We start from the raw sequence: 22,443 nt of genomic DNA, 5'->3' as shown, positions 1-22,443 counted from the left end.
ACCAGTATCACCTACTGATGTTACACTATCCGAAATCCGTATTCGATGGAACAGTAAAATAACGTTAATGAAGAAAGCTAAATATAGTGTAGTTTTCTCGATTGTCTTGAAATTACGAGCCAGCATATTCTGAAAATTTGAAAAGATGAATGATTGGAATATAAATGATAAAGTCTTTTTTAATGAATTCATAACAGTAATATATGTGTAATATGCTTGTCTTAGAACACATGTTTCATTACTGAATAGGCACAAAAGCAAATGAAATAAACATACAAGTAGCGATCCTCGACTACGTGGCGGAATTTGTTCAGCAATTTTTGGTTCATAATAATCAGTAACGCCACATTCCGATATTGTTGGTGAAACTACTTGATTGTAGTGAGCAGCAATGCTGCTAACGCTTTGAGTTTCGTACAAACTAGAACGGAATGAAACAACTTTTGAAAAAAAAAAATTGTACTAGATATAATTATGGTTAAAGTTATACTAGATTTGATAATTTTTCTGTAAGCTGCTAACAGGTCTTTAGAAATGATAAGCAAGAAAATTCCACGACAGAATTCGAATCACCTCGGACCCTGCTGTGCAGCCAGAGATGGTTTCAAAACGGTTTCTGATTGTTGAACTGATGTCGGTGCATCTGTAGCTAAATTTTTTTTATGAAATGATTTAATGACTATGGAAGTATCATCCTTTATTATATGAAAAGGTTGTGCATATGTCTCTTGAAACAAACTGCTAATAACAACCATCAAGGTATTTATTCATTAAATCCATCTAATGCCAATCATAATCTACCTATAGTGAGTAGTCTACCAACAAGCTGATATGTTTCCTCCCTTTGCATATTTACCGCTCTCAACTCATCTGTCATTCAATCACATAGAAATCAAAGTCACTATAAAACGTGATAAGTTGATTGTAAGGGATATATGAGATACATTTATACACCAGTAGTTTGTTATTGATAACAATTCATGATTCGTTCGTGAAGAGCAAACCTTCAGCTTTTGACTGTCCTTGAAATGTTGTTGGTGTTTGGGCATGAGTAGGTGATAGACGCACACCAAATACATCGTAATTACAGGAACGATGATACTGCTGAAGAGATGGCCAAACTGGAGAGATATGCGGCATGCCGGTGCTTCAAGTATATCTATTAATACAGCACAAAACTGGATCAACTGTCAAAACAGCTTTCTGGTTTGTTTCTATCGAATGATCCAAAAATGCCGGTACTTCGTGTTAGAAGATTTCATATACAAATAGCAACCTTTCAGGCATCGGTAGCGCAGCTTGTTCCACCTCCAATTCATCACGATCCGGTGTCATCAAATAATAACCAAATCGGAACAGTGTACAGCTGACCAGATAAATGAACATCGCTACTTTCACGGAGACTTTTGCTGACAGAGTAATAATGGCAAGTGTTAACTGCGCCCACGTCATCGACCTAGAATTCCCACATGAATTTATAATTTTACAAGCATGCTTCATGACACTTGCTGATATTTCAAGTGATAATTGATTAATTATCTAGACTAGTATAGAAGTTTAGATAGCATATCATACTGTCATCAAAAATACAAAATACTATAAAAATACTGTATTTAAACTTGCTTTTTTTCTCCAGAAAGTGGATTTATGGAAATATAAAATACATACCTAAAGTTAGCATTAGCTGTGCTAACTATTTTCTTGACATTTGCTGGCTTTAGAGCATTCGCAGCATTGATTCCATAGCTGAACCCAGTTTTAAAAGTTGCCGAAATTTGTCTGCAAACGAAAAAAAAGTGATATAAGTTTCAATTATAAGTTAATAATGGAACTAAAGGAAAGAAAAACACAAAGTAAGGAGTGTTCCAGTGCTAGAAGTTTACATCCAATTCGCAATTCTTTATTGATCTTACAAATATTAGAAAGAATCATAAAAAGATAAAGAATGAGATAAAATAAACTGGGAAATAGCAATAATGAATTTGATGAAATTTCGAATTAAAATCACAATTTGTTCAAGGAGATTAAATTGCTTACGCGCCAGCTGAAGTTTGCTGTAAAAAATAATCACGCTGTTTTTTAGCTCGTTCAATTTTTGAATCCGCTATATCACCAGCACTGATTTCTGCTGCATATTGCATCTAAATTTTATTCCTCATCGTTACGAGTTAGGATATAGGGTGAGTTGTGAGCCCAACAAGAATTGGAAACTAAATTGCGAGGGTAATGAAGAAAAAGAACAGAGTTGACTTGCGCAAAAGAAACCTCAAAAATAGTATCTTCACAAAAATTAATAAATGCCTCCAATTTTCCTTGATCTCCACCATCATCCTGAAGCACATTGAAGAGGAAAGAATTCTTGGAATCTCTGCAAACAATTATCAAGTTATATTTATTTATAAATGCGACATGCTCTCGCTAAAGAAATGGATTTTCTGAGTTCTTGAAATTTGAAAAGCTCGTATTTCAATCCTGTTGTTGAAAAAAGGAAAATTTATCAAATTCCAACCAACACAAATGATTTTGCGTTTAACACCTTCCATAAAATTTTTCCTGATTTCTTTTAGAATCAAAACCGCAGTTTTTCAGAATTTCTACTATCTAATTTGAAAACTGGCCTGATTTGTTGTTTGCTCCACTGTTCCAGCCATGATTCTTGAATCTCAAAATAGATTTTCTCTACTTTCTTGCTGGAGCCCATTATCTCGATTCGACCCAAATAAGGATCGAAATACTCCAACAAACTGCTGGCTTGTTTGATTATTTTTTCCAGACGTGGATCACTCGTGATATGCTCTTTGAGATTCGTAAGTAGTACAGCAACGTTGAAACCTAGTTTTGTAAAGTTGTTAAAGTTTTACTCTTACTATTTAGAATAGTTTCTGGTTCTTGAGTACTAAAACTCTCGAATTTCTTTGAAATTAAGTCAGTACCTGATCCCTTTAATATTTCAGTCCTGACAGGATTATGGAAACCTGTGAAAAATCAAAAACAAAAGATACGAAAGAATGCGGAAGTTCATCAACATTAGTAGTAATTTATTTTGACCTACCGATATATGTACAAATTTAGATACGAATTAGCTGAGCAACAACTCATGTTAGTAATACTGGTAAAACAACTGGATGTTACAAACCGATGTCTCGGGCAGGATTGTGAAAACGTTCTGTGAATTCCATGTAATCCACTTTACCATCATTGTTCACATCTGTACACATCATTAGATATGTTATTTCCTCACTGAAATAAAATATCTGAATGGTTTGTCACTCAATTGAGTTGGAATGCGACAAACGTCATTTTGAATTAGTTGTTAGCTAAACCAATGACGTTATTCACAGAATGTTGTAGCGCAAATCTCAGTTAGAAATCTCAAATAACGCTATCCATTCAGCTTGTCATGGAAGATATTTTGAGTCATTGCAAAAACTGAGAAGGAATTCGTTTTAATACTATAAAATATAAAATACTTCTGATTTAAACAACTAAACTTCCTTCAATACTTCGAAACCTACACAGAGTACATTTTCTGGCTTTCCATAGCACGTTGAAATTCTTTAGGTGAAATCCAGCCGTCACGGTTTGTGTCGAAGTCTTGAAACGCTTGTGACGTTGTTAGATCTTTCAGTTTCAAAAACATATCCGAAAACTTCAATATCATTTCTACATTCTGTTCACTTTCAACTAACGCATCAACCATCTGTTTACCAATAGATCCATTAAGCACATTTCCTAGAAATTACAAAATCAATATTACTGAATTGGGAAAAAAATGTTGAACTCGAATACCATTGTATTTGCTTCATTTTACACTTTTTTTTTGTCCCTATTTGAAAAAGATTTTATAGCAGCTTTACATTCTTAGCCTTCCACAGCAAAGTAAACAACATCCTAACAGCTATTATTCCTTTATATCAACATCCTATTCTATCATCTTTTTAAACTGGAAGAAATATACCTTCGAGCATAGATAACATGAGTACAATCATATCTTTCTGCAGATTTAAAAATTCTCTTAATAATTCCAGTTGCGTGCTATTTTTGTACAATTTTTCCATCATATGTGCGAAAAGAAAGAAAAATCCGTTGATGGCGTCCCACAAACGAGAGTTCGCAAGTGTCATCTGATTCCCAGTACAAGGACCCTAAAATTCATTTATCATCTTCCCTCCTTCTTTCCATTTCCTTAGTAATGTGATGTATGCCATTCATCGTTATCTACAAGTCCATATGCCTCTTTTTGTTAATTTATAGATCTTTAGTAGTCTAACTAACATGAAGGATCTTGGATCCCTTCACAAAAGAAAAAAAAAGTGGAAGAAAGTACACACCTGTATACTTTCAGTAAGTGTGTTGAATACTTGACTGCACACATGAATAGCCCTCAGGAAATATTCTTTACCACTCTCATCAATTACATCCTTGCTTGAATAGTGCCAATAGAAGTCCATCACCGATTCTTGCAACCTTAGCAAATAATCAACAGTGCAGTTGATCAGATTCACGCTTGTCGTATGACCAGGTTGAGCTCGAAGATAATTTTGAAATTCTAAAGAAATTATGTTTAAAACAATAGCTCCACTATTTTGATTTCTGGATATATGAGGGAGTATGTAGACGATTACAAGATAAAAAGAAGTGAACCTTTTAGGCCACTACCATTTTAATTGTCATTCTTGATGATACCCTCAAAGGTCCACTTTTTCATTCTTCCAAATTAGTTGGTTTAAATTAATGATTACAGGCGGATAAATGATGACTTCCAAGTATTACCTAAATTATGTCCTTCGCAGGTCAGCTGTAGAAATCGGAAAAGGCTACATGTAAATTCAGAATCATTTAGATTTTGATTAGCAGCAGCAGCTAATTCAGCACCCATACCAAGTCCTTCAGCCTGCAATTGAATTTTAAAGAAAAAAAAATCAGATCAGAAATCTTAAAATAAGCGAAATAAATCATAGAATTGGGAAGGGTAAACCTTGATTTGTCGTTCGTACATTTCAAGATTAAGTACACTGCACTTATTCATTAAACCAGCTAATGAAGTAAAGAAGCGGACATCCTTCTTCAGTTGCAGATATCCGATCAGCATCTACAACGATTGTAGAGAACATTAGCACTAAAGAAATTTCTACCGTTACAGTAAGGTAATTATCGTATTTTATAGTTCCATTTGTTGTTGCCACTTGCTTAACTGATACTTTAAATAATAGTTATCCTCTTCTGAACATGTACGCCTAGTTCTAATTTCAGGTGTAGATTGCTAATTGGTTACAATTGATTAAATTTCAATACTTGAACTAGATGAATTAGTGAAGAGTTGCTTAGTGTCTTACCTGCTTACAGTACCTCTGAAATAACAAGCATGGGCTCAGCACTTCAAATCATATTGCTCCTTTAAAATGGTACAATTTTCTTGAAAGATAAAAGATACATAGTTACATACATTCAAATTTTACACAACACTTGTCGCAAAGTTCAGTTAGATTCTATAATTTATATCTATTAATTTCCAGAGATAATTTAGAACATTGGAGATAGAACCTCCTGGATTTTGCTATTTCCACCATTGAGAAGATGAATGCCCAGCTGTAGGGCTTCCGCCACCATATCGCTTGGTTCACCATTACTAGCAGAGAGGTACATGAGACACATTATTGCTGCACCGCGATCCGCCAAAACTGCTTGCTCTGCCCTAAGTGCTTGCGATATCTCTTCTTTTTGCTAAAACACAAAAATCCATTTATAATGGAGATACACATGCCTTCCACAAAAATATTTAGCCTTACTAGATCCTGGCAACTTTATCTAAAAACAGATCTATTGCGATCAGTACTGCTGAACAGTCATAAGAGATCGATTGCCGTGGAAAAACGAACCGCTTGGTCAAGCTCCCCCTCATCATCACCTTCATCTTCATCTTCGATGTGCACTGATTTCGACATCACTTTAGCAAAATTTACAAACAGCGAATCATTGGCAATGGAGATCGTTTGACTTTGCTCACTTGTTGCTGCACGTTGGAAACACTGAATTAGTTGTCTCAATGGGTCTGGAGGAGCTTGAGACCTAGAACTAGACTTAATTTGAAAATTATAAAGCAATGTTTTATGTAATGGCTATAACCTGTCAACTTCAACGCAACTCTTTTAATTGGACCAAAATCTTTCCTTTACATTAAAAGCATTGTAAAAGATAATAGTGAAAAAACCGGAAGAAAGCAATTTTTTAGTATAAACAAAGCACTTTTCGTCTTTTTCGTCACTTAACACTTCCTCATCGCCAGGTTTACTGTGTGCTTGTTCTTGTTTTTCATCCTCTAACTGCAATCAATTTAATTTCTTTTAAGATAAAAACAATTTACTGAATTCAGTTCTATTTCTTATTTGTCTCCTAAAATGCAAATTTGTTTGAATAGGAATAGCAATCAGATGAATAGCACTGAACTACGGTGAAAGATGTGCTTGAGCAATTTCGAAAAATTGAAAAGATATCGGTGTACAATAACGGTATGATCTGAAACGTTAACAGCTTATTAAAAATAGAGGAGAGCATTTGTGAGCATGTGGAACTTTTCAGAATATGGATTCCCGACCGTAATCGGAGTCTGATAATAGTCTTGTGATGTCTCTATCCTTCCACTTGCTTATTCCAGAATGCAACGATTTCGTACAATACAAAAACTAAGATAATTAAGATTACTAACTATAAGCTCTTTGATCAGTGCATCTTGTCCAACATCTTCATCTTCCAGCCAAAGTTTGTTGAATGCTGGCAAGAAAAAATTGATCGCTCGATGTCTGAAAGATTGCAAATTGATGCAATATAAATATAAATTTCAAATGCGATGTCATTCTTGGGAATTTCCAAATGGTTCAAGTGAAGTAAACGAAGTGAAGATCTCCGCAGAAAGCAAAAAGCTAGGGGTTGACATAGTTTTTCGAACTTCTAAAACTGAAAGAAACGACATCATGCTTAAGCTTAGCAAACCATCTAAGCATAATTCATCCAATAATTTTCGATGAAAATTTTATTTCGAAAGGAAATTCTAAATCTTTCCTGCAGATGTAAATGAGAACCAAAGTTTTCAAAAGAGAAACTCAAAAAAAAAGCAGAAATGTTAGAAATTGCCGTGTAACGAACACTGCAAATCAGTTTTTTAGTTCACGCGTTTTTGGGAATCAAGTGTAGTAAATCTGTGGTAGATATAATATAGGTCATCCTGGTAAATTATTATTGCTTTTTATAAAATTTTAAATTTTTTCGGAGTATTTCGGGTGAGTTTGAGGGTAAGATTCCTAAAGCAAACAAAGCTGTCAGTAGGGAAATATATACAAATAAAAAGCAAGTATAAGTAAACGAAAAAGTAAACAAAACTAATGCTGTAGACAAACTGAATAACAATTAACTTGGACAACATAATTCTAATCTTATTGCTACACTTAACAAAAAATTCAAACGAAAAAAGTGTCGAAGCAATTTCGAAAAACCACTTAATGACAGCAGAGTTGACTCCTTTCGAAAATTTGATCGCATTGTTATTAGACATTTGCTTGATAGCTGATAGTTATCATACCGAACTGAACTTTTCTCGAAGTCTATATTCAGGATATTTACAGTTAAAGTAAGTTTAGAGTAATGGCACAAAATGGACATGACTAGAACAACTCCGGTGATTGCTCATCAAGAACATTATTAATTTGCATATTTTTAAGAGTTCAAAAACAAAATTTCCATTGAGGAATTATCTGGAGAAGAGGGGAAAAAAGTGAGGCATAAAAGTGATCGCTTCTTGGTAGATTAACTTAAATAACAACTAAATGACGACTAGGACAGCCGAAATGTTTCAAGAACGTAACACTTACTTATTATTTGTTGTTGAAGCATTCCTATTTTGATTACTTATGTATCATTGAAAAAGCAACGCTTACATTTCTACTCGATACAGATGACTTGCCGTTATCAAACTGATTGCCATACGTTTTCGTTGCAGTGTCAGGACACGCCTCCATCGACTTTCTTTTTTAAACTTACTGGTTGCCTGTGGTAAAACAACGACATATTGAGCACAGCATAAGAAATTGCAATTCCAACCAATTAACAAATAAGCTGCCACACCGCTACAGGTAAATTGAAAAAGACGAATTCTGCATAAATACCAATCAGTTGACGAAAGGCGCTATTATTCTTGGTTGATTCATCATTTGAAATTTTAAACTATTGTAAAACTCTGTACTGATGTGGCTGTTGAGAGAATGGAAAACGAAAAACAATTCTTTTGACCAAAACATTATATTACAAATCACTCTTACACATGCATGAGGCACAATGGAAACACAAATACCCATGCACTGGAAACTTATTTTGCACTAATTCTACGATACCAATTGGTTGGTCAGCCAGTGGCTAAGCGATGAAAAGTTAGAACTCGCATCATTTCCTTGAAAAATCATTCCTTCCTTAGTTTAATTTAAAATGATATCGTTTGATAAAAGCAACACGCAAAATTTTATTACTGCAAACAATGCAGAAACAATTTTGTCGTTGCAAACAAACAATGTTTTGCAAACATCATGCAACAGAGGTCCTCGATAGCTTAAAACTTGAATTAGAACTTTTTAAAATGAAAAAACTTAAAAACTTAAAACTTGAATTGGAACTTTTTTGGAATAGGTTAATGAACAAGAGGGTGGGGAAAGCTAAAAACTAAATTTAAGTTTAGACATTTACAAAAGTACGTATGAATTACAATTGTTGCTATTCAAAGACAGTTACATCATTTTATGGGCAAGAAATACGTAAATGTGTACTTTTTAACTTGAGCTGCAACATAACCACTTATTAGGTGACTTCATTAGTTAGTTGGGATGATGACGAAAACTGCGCAGCAAAGTTTTACAGAAAAATGATCTGGCAAAAAAAAAAAAAAAACTAACACAGGTGTTTATATGATTGGAGAATTGAGTGGGAAGCGAAAAATTTGACTGATTTGTTTAGCGACAGCATTAGTGATATAATACCTCGGAATTCCATAGAGTGGAATCATTCTGAAACAAGCAACGACAGCTCTCTTCCGTTGACTGGATATCATCGTTTTCCAAGCGTTAACCATTGAGCCTTGTGGATGTTCAGTCTAAAATGAACACATGCCATCTGCTAGGAATGGCGGTGAAAACCGCAGTAAAGAAAGAAAAAAGCAAGTAGAAGCAGGTTGATTATTTGTCAAAGCTGAAAACCTGAAAGCGAACAGTCATTCAAAGGCTTAAGCGTTTTACGATTGAATTTAGTGATTTGTCCTTCCAGAACTTAAACTACTCGCCACATGTCCTATAATCGTTCCTTTCAAATCCTTCATCGGTTATACTTTTCAAATGCTAAGCTATATCAGTCATTTTACTCTTGAAATCGAGAGGCTAAAATTTCAATTTATGATCTAGAAGTGATGGAAGTCCACGAATTATTAGCAAATCAATGTTTCTGTTTTAATTCGTTGGATTCTTAAGAAGCTTTCCAAAGCAACGAATCGATGAAGATTCTTCTTCGAAGATGGCAGAAGTTTTTTGAAGGGGAGAAAGCATAACGGCCAATTAATTCAAAACCATTGAAGGAGGTCGGCAAGCAACCAAAAAATTCAAAGATCTCAAGACATTCATGCAACTGTTAAAGCCTATGGCAACAAGGAAATAGGAAATGAAAGTGGAAGGGATTTACTGTTGGGACGAAAACTATTAATTTAATGGATTTTATGGTCTATCCGCCAAAATGCAAGGCATTAAAGCGCTTGGAAAGGAAGTACTTGAATCATAATTTTTTTAATACCACAAATGCACCTATGATGCATACTGAAAGCAGATTACTTCATTCCTTGATAACTGGATTATTCACTGGGCATTTTACCTATCAGTGGAAGATATCTATTCATACTGAGCTTCCAGTACCACCCCCTAGTGCAACTGTTTTTAAAATAAAATCAAAATTCTATCAATAATTCCAATGCTTGAATTTATGCGCAAACATAATTGACGCATGGATAGTTTAGATTTCCACCGATTTTTCCACTCAAAAAAAGGAAGATTAAAAATAGAGAAGAGAAAGATAACATCAGTAACAAACAATTCGTGATAAAAGATGCGTAGTGATCGCTTGAAGTTGCCTTCTTGTGGATTAAATTTTTATAAAAAAGATACCCAACTGGTGAAAGGATAATGATTTGTGATAAAGACGTTGGAAATTTAAGATACGTAAATTAAGAAACAAATTGAATTTTTTTTTAAAAAAACAAAAAGTCAAATTAAAAACAAAAGAAGCCTGAAGCGCACAGGCAAACTGAAAGGAAGACAATCCTGAAAATCGAAATAGTACTTTTGCTCAATCAGAGAAGCAAAACCCGATGAAACCTACGGCCCGAGTCACTTTTATAGTATTATTTAATGATGAGTTAGTCATGTAGTGGTTTAAGAACCACTTTTCTTATGATAACGTAAAAAATTTTGTCGTAAAAGTAGCAATTTCGAAATTGAAAAAGAACTGGTTTATAAGGAATGGCGTTACTGTAACATAAACAATACATTCATAAAATTTCGTCGGAACTTCTAATGACAAGTTGAAGATAAATTTTCATTTACGGTTAAAGTGAAATTGATCATTTGTAATGAGATCAAACTGCTAAATGGAATATGTGTTGTTAGAACTATCGTGCCATTTAAGTTTGTATATACTAATGCAATGAAGCATAAGTGATGCCAATATTTGCAACTATGTAATACATTTGAGCTTACTCTATTTGAACCCATCGTTTCAGTGTTTTGTTCGCGGTAAAGTTGAGCATTAAACTATACTGGCCATAATTTCCGTGTTCTCTGGCGTGGACAAGGGGGAAAAAGAGAGAGAAGGGATGATGAGCTAATAAGGAGTGGAAAATATTATTATTATTATTCTACTCCCGAATAAGTATACTAACTGGGTTATGCAAAATTATGGAAAAGAAGTTGTTGTGCCGCCTAAGTAATAAGATAGGAAATTCAGGAGATCCGAATGTCCCTCGTTTAACTGTGATCTTAAGGCTAATTCTACTAAATAGTGTTATCTGCATCACTTTTGCCCCTAATGCATCAAAGGTTATATTACACCAGCACTGTAATCTATCCTAACTGCAAGCAAAAAGTGCTCATTTCAATTTATTTTAAAAATCACGTTAATTCGTTTGAATTTTGTTAATTAAATACATGTTGTGTTAATTCACAAATGAAGTGAAAATAACTTACAATGTGTAAAATAGCAACCACTTGACCCATACTTGTTATTTTGTCGACTATTCCATCTAGCGTCATTACATCTTTATTCCGCATTTGGGATTTCCCAATTTTGCGATAAAGATTTAACTGCCAAGCATTTTTATCTGTCGGATCAGTCTGAAATGGCAAAAATCCAACCATCGAATTCGAAAAATCATTCAATTCAAATTTCAAACAAGAGTCTTTCCGATCCAACATTACAGTCCAAGAACATGTTAATCATTTCTATCCCCATCATACCGCAACTCATGATCATAATTAACCACCTAAAACAAACCTTAGCTGGTACGTCAAGAAGAGAACGAACAAGTTCACGTATTTTGTCTTCTGGTTCTTTAGCCAAGAACTTTTCTTTCGCCTGTTGTACTATGTCCAATTCACGACCACCGAATACATTTAAACCAACCGGCAATAACCGTTTCAGACAAGCAATAACAATCGAACCTGCATGCTTATCTTTGCGCATCTGAATAAATCATAGCTTTGTTCAAGTCAAGTCTGGGAACGAATTGAAATATACGCAAATTTCAGTGCTTCTTCATTAACCTTTTAAAGTACCTGTCCTTCACGTCGTTTCTTTTTGCGTTCCGCAATAGCAGCCTTGCCAGTTTTCATTTCACCAGTACCACCAGCTACCGATTCATCCTCATACTGAGCCATAAAATTCAACTCTTCACGCTTGAAATGTTGTGAGAGGGACCAGATCTGAAATACATCAACGTAAAATTGAAAAGATTCTTGTGTCAATTTTTAATACCAATTGCAAGTCCATCAAGGCAGTGGATAGGTAGCCATTCAATCTTGCAGAAATAAATCTATCTGTTTAAGTTTGAACATACTTTGATTCCTTGAGAATGTACATCTTAAATGCTTCAAAAAACTGGAATTATACTGAATCTTAACAATACCTTGAAAATGACGGCAACATTCTCGTAAATCCCATCTGTTTCCCAAGATGGTGATTTAAGCCACTGTGCTCGATGCAAGTCCGTATATTTCATCAAGACTGGAAAGTAAGCGTATACGTCACGTACAAGATGGGCGTTATCCTAAAAGACATTCGAAGCAATTAAGGATTTACCAATGAAATGAAAAGGGCTTGGTTGGTACTATGCATGCAGCTTGCATTGTATCGCGACCCACAATGAACTGCATGCGAGTTGTAACATATTATTGTGTTATAACATGTACATGTTACAACCGCGTTATAACACTTATATTGCTAAATGTTCTAAGAACAAACATTTTACAGTTACCTCAGCAACGGTTCCTTCATCAGCATCATCAGGATGGGTACGCATGTGTTCTTCTTCTCTATATGCTTTTTCTGCCAATCGCCGTAGGCGTTCTGCAACTGGAAGCATATAGTCCTTCACCATATCACAACTCACGTATGGTGTAATTTGGACGGAGAAAAAATTAATCCGACAAAGCCAGGAAGCATTTTCGACACCAATGTGATTATGAATCATTTGAAGAAGTACACGGAAGATTCGGTTGATGTATTCGCTGCCAACATCCGTAACCGGAACACTAAAATCAAGAACTCTGCAGAAAAAAAAGGTGAGCTGAGAGTTTATCGGTATGGTAAAATATAACTGAAAATAAATAAATAAGGTGATCTCCTTGATTTTGAGTATTGAAAACTGAAATTTCCTATTGTGGCAAAGAAGTTCTGCAGAATTGTTTTGGGATTTAATAAGAAAGTACACAGCTATCAATCGATCTCAGAGAATCCATTAATTCTTTGTCGCAACTGGTTTTATTATGTAAACGATATTTACTAGCAATAATATTCAACTCTTAAACTTCGAGTACTTCAAAATATAGATCTTACGTAGATCGGTTACTGCTGTCAGGGCCAAGTTGCCACCAATAAGTCAAATAGGAACAAATAAGTGGTAAATCGACATCATAGATAGCGGGTTGATCGCGATACATGACATCTGTTTGTCCTACTTGTTCTACTTCTGTTAATAATTTATCCAGTTGTGGAATATGTGCCAAGAGATTTTGTAACATTTCTGAAAGATTAAGCTAATTTAATTTAGCATCTTATTAAGTTCAAGACAAACCAATTCCCCTTTAACCATACTAAACTCATATGCAAATTCAATGTTAAATTTAACAAAGGAAAACTAATATCCAAAAATATTTATAGCGTGTAATGAAAACCTACATTTCTGAAAAGACAGGCACTGCAACTGTTTTCAGAAATACCTCATACTCCGAGCCAGATTATTCTACGTAAACTTATTTTGCATAATCATGCATTCAACATTTACAATCTTATCTTCATCAATTTTCAATTCAATTCAATGCAACGAACCTTGTACTTGTACGGATTGATCTTGCGACTTGGCTAATAATGAATATTTATTATTTTTATTAAACTTATCTTCCAGAAAGGCTACAGGGAAGCAACCAGCAAATGCTGCAAGGCACTGACCAAGAGCTGGACGATGTCTGCAATAAAATTTACAACGTTATAAAATTACAACCTATGAGTGGATTCCAGATATATTTCCTGATATCCATTGCAACAGGTTTTGAAAACCTTTCGTCCCTTATCCTTATGCTCTAGTTCCTGCTTAAAAAAGATTTTAAAGCAGCACATACTTATCCATTTCATAAGCGATTGATTTTCTTTGCGAAGTAGTTGCTGCCAAACTATTCAAGAGATATGCGCTGTCTAGAATTTTATAACATGCTGCTTGAATTTCATCCACTGGAAAAAAAAAACAAGTACACAAGCAACAAGATAAATATATAAAGCAAAGCTGCTAAAGGTTTTCCGATGAATTTTTGAAATCGTTTATTTCATGACCTTTGAGAGAAACACAATACAAACTAACACAACAAATCGCTGCCAAAATGATTTATGCCCAAATGTACAAACATCGTTGTCAATACAGGAATAATCATTTGATTAGCGAATTCCAGTGATACCCATGATTTCAAGTTTTGGCCTCGCAGTAAAGAGTACTGTCCATTGTTTCGAAGCTCTTCGACAGCAGAAAACAGGTCATCCGCACAATTATTGAAAAATGTCAATAAACCGGTACGCACAATGTCCGAATTTATCTTCACTAGCGTTCTAGAAGGAAACTTAATTTAAAGGCAACGAAGACTTGAAAATCCAAATCAGTACTTTCCTAACACACAAAATGCTATTTGTGGTAATCCAGACTTTTTGAACAATATACCTCAAATCGAGTGCTTGGGTAAGGCCTTGTAAACATCGCACGGTTATCTTTGCAACATTTCCAAAAGCATGATTTTTGAAACGAAACAGCGAAGCTAGCCGACAGAATAAGCTGTTAATGTGGAAATTATTTAATATTACACAGTTTGAAACTTTAATTACTTTCATTTAAGTAGAAAGTAGGGATTAAAATAAAGCTAACATGGATGTCGAAACCTAAGGAAACTTGAAGAAATTGGAAACTACATTCCTCGAAACTTTCCATATATCGTGTCTTACATATTGAGTTTCTTGGTAGATGTTTTAGAATGGGAGAAAAATGTTACAACACACTGGAAAAACAATCTCAATTTCATATAATTAAATAGTTCTAGTCAAAGAACTTACTTTGCCACCATTTCTTTTTCTTTGTCAGAAGCCATTCCGGTTTGCACTATACTGCTACTGGCCAAGAAATAATTCTTATGTGCGTTAAAATACGCATGCATTAAAGGTAGTACTACCTTAAATTCGCAAAATACAGTTATTTTGAGCAAATTCACTTCATATCGAAAAGTCAAAGGACAGAAAAATTGAAAATGTAAAACCACTTACCTTTTCGAAGAATTTCACATCTTGACCTTCTTTCCTAAAACTGTTTTGTCGTGTGAGCTCCTGACTAGGTTTGATTGTTTTCATTTTTAAGGATGCTTGCTCCAGATATTGAATCAGTTTCTTTAGCAGATTATACGCAAATCGTTTCTCCACCGAACTACGTTCACTATCAATTTTGACACGTTCCGCAGATGGCTCAGCTTTATTTAAACTGCAATAAAAACTGTTCTTACTTATACGCTAGTTAAAAAAAAAAAAGCAAGTATAACGTTAAAATCAATAGATGTTTTCCTTTTAAGAAAACCCACTGATACACTTATTAAAATGAAAAAGAGACCTTATCAGATACCTACCTCCAAACGCGATATCCATGACACTGAAGAAATTTCAGAATTTCTGCAGCTCGAAATCGATCTTTTCGACGTTCAAAATCGGTCAACAAGTCCCATGGCACAAGTTGCGGTGGCATAGTGCCTCCTCTACTTAAATCTACGAGTACCTAAAAAACTAAAAAAATTTTGATGTATTAAGCTGCAAGATAACGCAAACTACGAGAACCTTCACAATCTTAAAATGAGAAAATTATATTAAATGAAGGACAATTATTTTTCTACGTTCAGTATCCATTTTGACACGTTCCGCAGATGGCTTAACACACTAACAAACCTTTTTGGCCCATATCTTGTGAGACTCTTCCGCCATCTTTTCTGCAATGCCCATCATATCTTTCTCCAGCGTCATATTCGACAAGTCCAATGGTTTGGGATTGAAATTTTCAACTGCAAATTGAAGTGGGTTTGCTTCCCAATATTTTCGAAATCATCTATGAATTATAACACGGATTCTGTTTCGAATCCTGTTAGAACAGCTCGAAGCGAGAATTCCGGAATAAATTGGCTGAATATTCCTTCTGTCGGGTATAGCTGAGCACAGCGATACTAATTACAAGGAAATTTCTTAATAGTAAATAGGTAATATCTAAATCCTCTTCTCTCCATAAAAAAAAAAAAGAAACAGCGATGGAACATTTTAATGCACTGCATTATGCTCTTCTTACGACGAAGCTGTTTGTAAAACCGAGATGGCCTAACATCGAATCCATCTTCACAAAAGCTTTTTTACCTTACTAATAAAAATACCTACTCGAGGTACTACTCAACGAAGCATTATTTTGAACAGCTTTATCAGCGGCGTCATGATCCGTTAACTCGATCGAATAGTTCCATACCAATAGAGCACGCAAACATTCCGCACAACGTTCTTGATAGAAATTTTTTTCCTATGAATTCATTCTTTAATATCCAAAACGAAAAGGAGAGAAAGATCAATAGTTTATCAGTTTGTGTCCTTAGCCACCAAATTCAATTTTTCGAGATTTGAGCTACTCGTTCTGTCACCAACTTTCTATTCTCCGTTGAGGTAACTTTTTTTTCACTTCAGTCTTGTATAGCAAATTACTTCCTGTGACTTTCAGTTTTTTACGGGAATAAATTGAATATATAATAAACGCTCACGAAATCAGGCAAGAGGGCGAAAGGTTTTAATCTTGGATGTGTAAGAGCTTGACGTGAATACAGCTCACCGTAATTCCATCCTTTTTCGATCTGTAAAGAAAAGATATTGCCGAGAGAGAAAGAGGAAGATATTGAAGAAAAGTGTTAAGTATATCATCAGAAATCTTATCAGATCTGGCAGTTTTAACCAAGTAGATATTATTAATAAATTAAATTAACACAAAAATCTCCCATTATGATTGCAAAAAGTCCAATAAGACATTCCAGACGACTTCCGGAGTTTGAAAGGTCTGCACTTCCTTAAGATTTACTTCATTTTCAAAAATAACTTTCCTTAAAAAGTTCAGTCTTTATATTCATTATGTTCAGAATATACTCAGTACATTTTACACTACTCATTTAAACTTTTACCTTCCTACTAGCCCATGAGTCATGGAAATGTTCCGCAAATTTGGCGATCACTGATTTTAGGTCATCATGGAAATGAATTCCACTGACATCAACTGGATCTGGATTCCAGATTCCACGGTCTTTTGTTTTCTGGATTTTATCCATATCGTCACCGGTCGTCGTCAGGGTATAATCCGGTGATATTGACGAGCCTGTGGATCATAATTAATTTTCACCGCTTTTATTGGAAACATTTTAAGCATTATTCAATTCAAGACTTCTAGCCTTACATGAAGAGAAACATAAGCAGTCATGGAGTAAGCAATACAGAAAAAAACGAAACGAAAACAGCAAGATGGAAACAGATGGAACAAAAGGAAAGAAGAAAGTCCATTACCGATAGCGGTCAAGCATGGAAGAGCTTTCCCAAATAGTTCCGGATCATATTGTTTGCTACCAAGTGAATCAAAAATGGCGTAGAAGAGCAACATGGATAATCTCTTCTCTGTTTCAGAAGCCACTCCATAAAGATTACCCGATCCATAATATTTCGTACAACGTTCGTAATGCAATGTTAGAATCTATGAATTAATCAGTTAATGTTAACTGATTGTATATGAACTCAAAAAATGAAAACCCGCTATCATTTACAAGCTTAATGGACTCCAATTACAATACATCCGATATTAATGTAGCAATGAAGTAAAATTGCTGCGGTAAAAGGACTAAACCAGAGAGAAATTGCGGCTTTCTCAAACCGTTTGTTGATTCAAAACATACCCTTAATGGAACCAAAAGATTTTCATCCATTTCCTGGATATCATTAATAACTTTACGCATTAATTTCACCATCATTGATGGCGGAAGTTCATGAGTGATAGCAACCAGGAAGTCTGATACCGCATCACGTTGATTTTTGGTTAGCGATCGCAAACGATTCATGCTATAGACCTAGAGTGAAATGGGTGAAAGAAGCAGGTGGGAAAAATGAAATTTCGTAATCATCAGTTAGCAATAATTTATTAATATTCTTCAACTGTCAAGATTGACTACGGTGTTATGGGTAAAGTTGACAAGTTAATAAAGCTTTTTTCAACTCACAAACCAAAAAATTTGCAAAAAAAGAACTTCAAAAGAATTCGAAAAAAATTCAAAAAAGAATTCGGATAGTTACGATTTGAAAAAAAAAAGAAGAAAGGAAACCGTATGCAGCGTGGTATCGAGAAGTGCAGCATGATGTTCAGCGTTAGCGAAGTAATATGAATGACTGGTAAGTAAAGGTAGCACAGCGTTGCACAGATAACGATTCAGTGCTAATGCTGTATCACTTTCCACGGAGCATGGCTGCAGTTGTAATGATAGGTCGAGTAAATTCAATTACATAGCAAGGTTAACTGAATGGTTTGAGTTGCTCCTTTTAAAGATGACGCATTTTCGGTGACAAAGATATTAATGGTGGAGATTAAACGACGTCTTTATCAAAATCAAAAGAAAACGCAAAATTAAAATCTTAAAAGGTTGACAGACAATGGTCATGAGATTCAAACTTCTAGCATAAGCATATCCGAAATCTCCAAAATTTAGTAAACTGAAGGCTAGACGGGTTTACTAAGCAAATTCTTACGCTGATAGGAAAAAGATGTAAATCTGGAGAAAGTTGCTTACAAATTCTAAAAATGTTTCTGTGTGAATTTTGTTGCTAGATAAAATTTCTCCATGCAAACTAACCGAATCCATCATTGTAGCAGCTCGAAGATCTGGTAAGAAACTTTTTTCGAGAAAATGGAAAAGCATTTCTTGTGAATCAATACCATAAACACGATCCAGGAATAGAAGAACTGACTGCTTATGATTTGGAAGAAGACCAGGTAATGGCCCAGCATCTGCAACATAAATTTTCCTCCCCTTTAAAAGTATCCCTTAAGGCCTTACCTCACTAATAGTCTCAAACAGAATTAGTTGAAGAGGACCAGCAAATTAACTTGAAAAATTGCCAATGCCTATAACTTCTAAATCAAAGTTGATTACTGAGAATATCAATTAGACTGTACTAACCATCTGTAGCCACCGAAGCTATCAAATTTGGTATAGTGAAACGCAGAGCTAGGATTTGACCCAAATCATCCAACGAAATCAAAGAACGCAATATAGCGCGGGCTCGCATGCAGTCTCCCTTACCAGCCTGAAAGATTGTCGTTCAAATTGCTTGATTTGTTGAAGGGATTCCGTAAACTAACAAAAGCATTGAAATTCAAGATTACTTGTATATTAATTTTATCGGGAGCACATTTAGCGAGCAAATCAACGAGCGAAGAATAGAAATCGAGCGTTGCAGCTCCGAGATCAACATAATCTTCACCTTCTGTTTCTTTGTTTGGATAGTGCCTGAAGACAAATGAAAGTAAAAATGGTAAGAATGGCATGATTGGCAACAACCAAATTATTTTCATATTTATTTGAGATCCCGAAATTCAAATCTCTGCGATACTTCAAAATAAGGAATTCAAAATATTATAAAATCAAATTTAACAAAATTGAAAAGCAACTACGGTTGTTCCCTTAGCAGTGCACTATGAATGACTGTATGATTTTCATTTTCTTCCAATGCTCGGATATCCTCCGAAAGTGCGATTGCTTCCTGCAAAAGATTGTTTCGAAATTCAAACTCGTTTTGACTTTTAAAACGCATATTGATCAAATGCGTTAAGCTCCCAATACTTTACAGAAATTATAAATTTTGTTACCACTTTCCCCAGAACGTACTGCTCACAATCGCGAAATCGCTTAAAACTACCAAATATGTAAATTTTCACTGATTTTTAAGACGACTTTTCAGTATTCGCTAATTTGTTCCTTTAAAGCTGACCTAGCTATCTGGCGGTCTACGCCCACGGACGTGGCCCTTCAGCAAGTGTTTTCTGCCCGCGGAGCCGCGAAAGGAGTTTGCCCCTCCCTCTCCGTCGCTTTTCCCTTCCTTAAATCAAAACCGTCCAGTGTTAAAGTCTGCTGATCTTTCATCACAAGTTCATCTCAACATTGAATAATGATATAATTAGGTCCTCCACATTTTCAGTGTGAATCTATTGACAGTATTTCATTCACTGTTTTTTATAAAGAGATAGTATATATATATATATATATATACATATCCGAATACGGTATTGGATGGAGCTGAGTTAAGTCCGGCCCTTGAAAAACCATTCCAGTCAGTTTCTCATGGGCCCCCTGGGCAAATCAATTGCCCACTCTTGCTCTAAACGTCAGCTTTATGCAACAAGTGTTTTAATTTGAAATTTAGATCGGTTTAGAAATTCGCAACCTACCTTAAATGCTGAGAATAATCCCTGTCCTTCACCTTTTAGCGCAACACCAAGACATTCCGGCCGACGAATTAATAACCGTATCACTAAATTCGCATTTTCTTCGACACTTTCTCCGTTGATCCAAACACAAAATCGCAAGAAATCAATGTATCTCTCACCTTCCACTGGATCCCAACCAATATCTGGATAACCTTTAGCGACCAATTCTAAATTTGGCTGAAAAGTGAAAAAGTAGCCTTTGAAGATGCTTATTGAATGATATCTCTTAACACTATCAAATACATTTCAGTTCGGTAGCATCATAAAGGCTGTACTGCTTTTATTTCGAAGTAGGGAACCAAATATTTTAAAACTCCCACTTTTGAGATGAAATTTAGTTGAAGCGGAATCCTTCTCACCTGCAATCCACACCTGCTAAGATATACTGTAACTTTATCAAGTTCATCTTCTTTCAGAGCCAAAGCCAACTCATTGTTGTCCATGAAACTCGAATATGCAATATCGAGTGGCACCGAACCTATGTTTCGCAGCAAATAAAATACCTCGCGTGGAAATTAACAAATTCATGATATTTAAGTAGATAAATTTTGGAAAAAGCTTATTTACCTCGCAAGCTAGGCCTTGCGAGAAGCATAGTTGCGTTGTCCAATAAAAATGATAGATGTTCGAACATAGCTTTTTGATTTTGGCGGGAAGTTCGGCAGAAATAACATAGGAAACGTGAGCATGCAACAACCATTTCAGACGCATCCTGAAATTAAAAGACTAAAGTGTTAGATCTGTTCTTGTAATTAAGAATGTACCTGTCATATCAACGTATTAGCATGAATGGAATCCTTTAAATGTGAAGAGTAAAGAATCAGATTACAACAAATGTAAAGCTTTGGTACATAATCAAGTTTCTCCAAGTCCGGAAACCTATTTATTCCGGATTTCACTGATTTTTCAAATGTCATAAATGCATTAGGTAAAGGCTTTCTCATTTTCGACATTTAAAGACCATTAGATCGGAATTTCTACTAAATCTATCTGTAATCTATTTCATCTTAATTCAAATCTTTTTTCCTGAATCGCCTTAGATTAATATTATTTTTACTACACCAAATTGCTTCTACCTTAGATTCTTGTGCATTTGCAATTTCTTCGATATTTTCAACTTGTTCTGCAGGCTCGCCATGATTTGCAGCTCCTTGTTGTGCTGTGAGGACGTTCATCATAATGCACATCACATTCTCATGCACTGTTAAAAGACGCATCAAATCGGGATGTTGGAAAAAAATGCGGTTGTTCATTAGTTTCCTGGAAGAATGTTAAAAGATAGCTGTAGATCCCGGCTACCAGCGCATTAAAACGGAAATCAACAATTTCATAAGTATTCCTAAATCTTTTTTGTTGTTTAGCTTGAGCTATTCTTTAATTACCATTTTTAAGAATTCCATCCCACATAAAGAACTTCTCACCATAGTCCCCTTTTTAGGACTGCTTCTTCAGCATTTTCAAATTGTACATTGAGTAGTTCGCGAACTTGGACCAAATTTTCAATGAAATCTTGTACATCCTCTATATTACGCTCGTGCAACACATATGTTTGCGATAAGGCCTTCATCATCTGCAATGTCAGTGATCAATTTTTTGGAAACTTGAGTTTGTGTCGCATGTGTCTGTTTTGTTTAAGATGTATGTTGCCAAGAAAGTAAAGGAAAAAATTTCAGGTCTGTTTATTATATTCATTTATTTTGAGCACTACTGAGCACATATGGTCGCAAAGCACTTAAAATAGATAAAATGTGTTTAGTAGTGGAAGGAAAATTTTGTTGAAACAAACATGGATAGGTAACTGGTTTCTGTTCTTAATGGCTCCAAGAATTTATTACTTTTATTTTGTTTGTCTCTTTAATTTTTTACTTAACTTTAAACAGAGCATAGAAGTAAACCATAAGAAATTTGTATAAACTATAAGATTTGAGTAAGCTGAAATTCTGAAACGGTTACTAATGATTACCTCAGCAACACCAGTATACTGGCGCAAAAGAAGGCTGAACATCTTTCGGATCAACTCGTTACTTTCGATCACTGATGATGTTGCCCAAGACTTCAACATTGTGCAAATCATATGTCTAAAT

General features: G+C 34.9%; 1 protein-coding gene across 1 annotated transcript in view; it reads right to left on the bottom strand.

Moving 5' to 3' along the window:
* The window catches only part of LOAG_16722 (ryanodine Receptor TM 4-6 family protein), a gene marked incomplete at its 5' end in the record, with an annotated part of 35,946 nt that overhangs the window by 3,997 nt on the left and 9,506 nt on the right, over positions 1–22,443 (bottom strand). Inside the window, 50 exons of the mRNA XM_020449372.1 lie at positions 3–129; positions 277–421; positions 574–649; positions 1,005–1,147; positions 1,277–1,456; positions 1,669–1,779; positions 2,038–2,141; positions 2,266–2,368; positions 2,619–2,832; positions 3,137–3,240; positions 3,516–3,732; positions 3,959–4,145; positions 4,332–4,549; positions 4,774–4,894; positions 4,979–5,092; positions 5,545–5,724; positions 5,880–6,069; positions 6,247–6,323; positions 6,707–6,800; positions 9,021–9,133; positions 11,265–11,411; positions 11,572–11,760; positions 11,853–11,999; positions 12,203–12,343; positions 12,551–12,827; positions 13,132–13,318; positions 13,624–13,760; positions 13,914–14,022; positions 14,150–14,391; positions 14,501–14,611; positions 14,887–15,002; positions 15,094–15,304; positions 15,447–15,592; positions 15,760–15,872; positions 16,237–16,372; positions 16,608–16,697; positions 17,019–17,209; positions 17,395–17,578; positions 17,778–17,948; positions 18,201–18,341; positions 18,726–18,880; positions 19,053–19,179; positions 19,259–19,382; positions 19,547–19,635; positions 20,321–20,536; positions 20,719–20,837; positions 20,927–21,071; positions 21,436–21,619; positions 21,781–21,929; positions 22,323–22,437. Of these exons, the coding sequence (XP_020307100.1) occupies positions 3–129; positions 277–421; positions 574–649; positions 1,005–1,147; positions 1,277–1,456; positions 1,669–1,779; positions 2,038–2,141; positions 2,266–2,368; positions 2,619–2,832; positions 3,137–3,240; positions 3,516–3,732; positions 3,959–4,145; positions 4,332–4,549; positions 4,774–4,894; positions 4,979–5,092; positions 5,545–5,724; positions 5,880–6,069; positions 6,247–6,323; positions 6,707–6,800; positions 9,021–9,133; positions 11,265–11,411; positions 11,572–11,760; positions 11,853–11,999; positions 12,203–12,343; positions 12,551–12,827; positions 13,132–13,318; positions 13,624–13,760; positions 13,914–14,022; positions 14,150–14,391; positions 14,501–14,611; positions 14,887–15,002; positions 15,094–15,304; positions 15,447–15,592; positions 15,760–15,872; positions 16,237–16,372; positions 16,608–16,697; positions 17,019–17,209; positions 17,395–17,578; positions 17,778–17,948; positions 18,201–18,341; positions 18,726–18,880; positions 19,053–19,179; positions 19,259–19,382; positions 19,547–19,635; positions 20,321–20,536; positions 20,719–20,837; positions 20,927–21,071; positions 21,436–21,619; positions 21,781–21,929; positions 22,323–22,437 (7,427 nt within the window). The remainder of the gene's footprint in view (positions 1–2; positions 130–276; positions 422–573; positions 650–1,004; positions 1,148–1,276; positions 1,457–1,668; positions 1,780–2,037; positions 2,142–2,265; positions 2,369–2,618; positions 2,833–3,136; positions 3,241–3,515; positions 3,733–3,958; positions 4,146–4,331; positions 4,550–4,773; positions 4,895–4,978; positions 5,093–5,544; positions 5,725–5,879; positions 6,070–6,246; positions 6,324–6,706; positions 6,801–9,020; positions 9,134–11,264; positions 11,412–11,571; positions 11,761–11,852; positions 12,000–12,202; positions 12,344–12,550; positions 12,828–13,131; positions 13,319–13,623; positions 13,761–13,913; positions 14,023–14,149; positions 14,392–14,500; positions 14,612–14,886; positions 15,003–15,093; positions 15,305–15,446; positions 15,593–15,759; positions 15,873–16,236; positions 16,373–16,607; positions 16,698–17,018; positions 17,210–17,394; positions 17,579–17,777; positions 17,949–18,200; positions 18,342–18,725; positions 18,881–19,052; positions 19,180–19,258; positions 19,383–19,546; positions 19,636–20,320; positions 20,537–20,718; positions 20,838–20,926; positions 21,072–21,435; positions 21,620–21,780; positions 21,930–22,322; positions 22,438–22,443) is intronic.

The sequence above is a fragment of the Loa loa genome (assembly GCF_000183805.2).
Source record: "Loa loa unplaced genomic scaffold supercont3.15, whole genome shotgun sequence".
Lineage (NCBI taxonomy): Eukaryota > Metazoa > Nematoda > Chromadorea > Rhabditida > Onchocercidae > Loa > Loa loa.
Note: the sequence above shows the minus strand (reverse complement) of the source record. Positions and strands in the feature narration are given on the sequence as shown.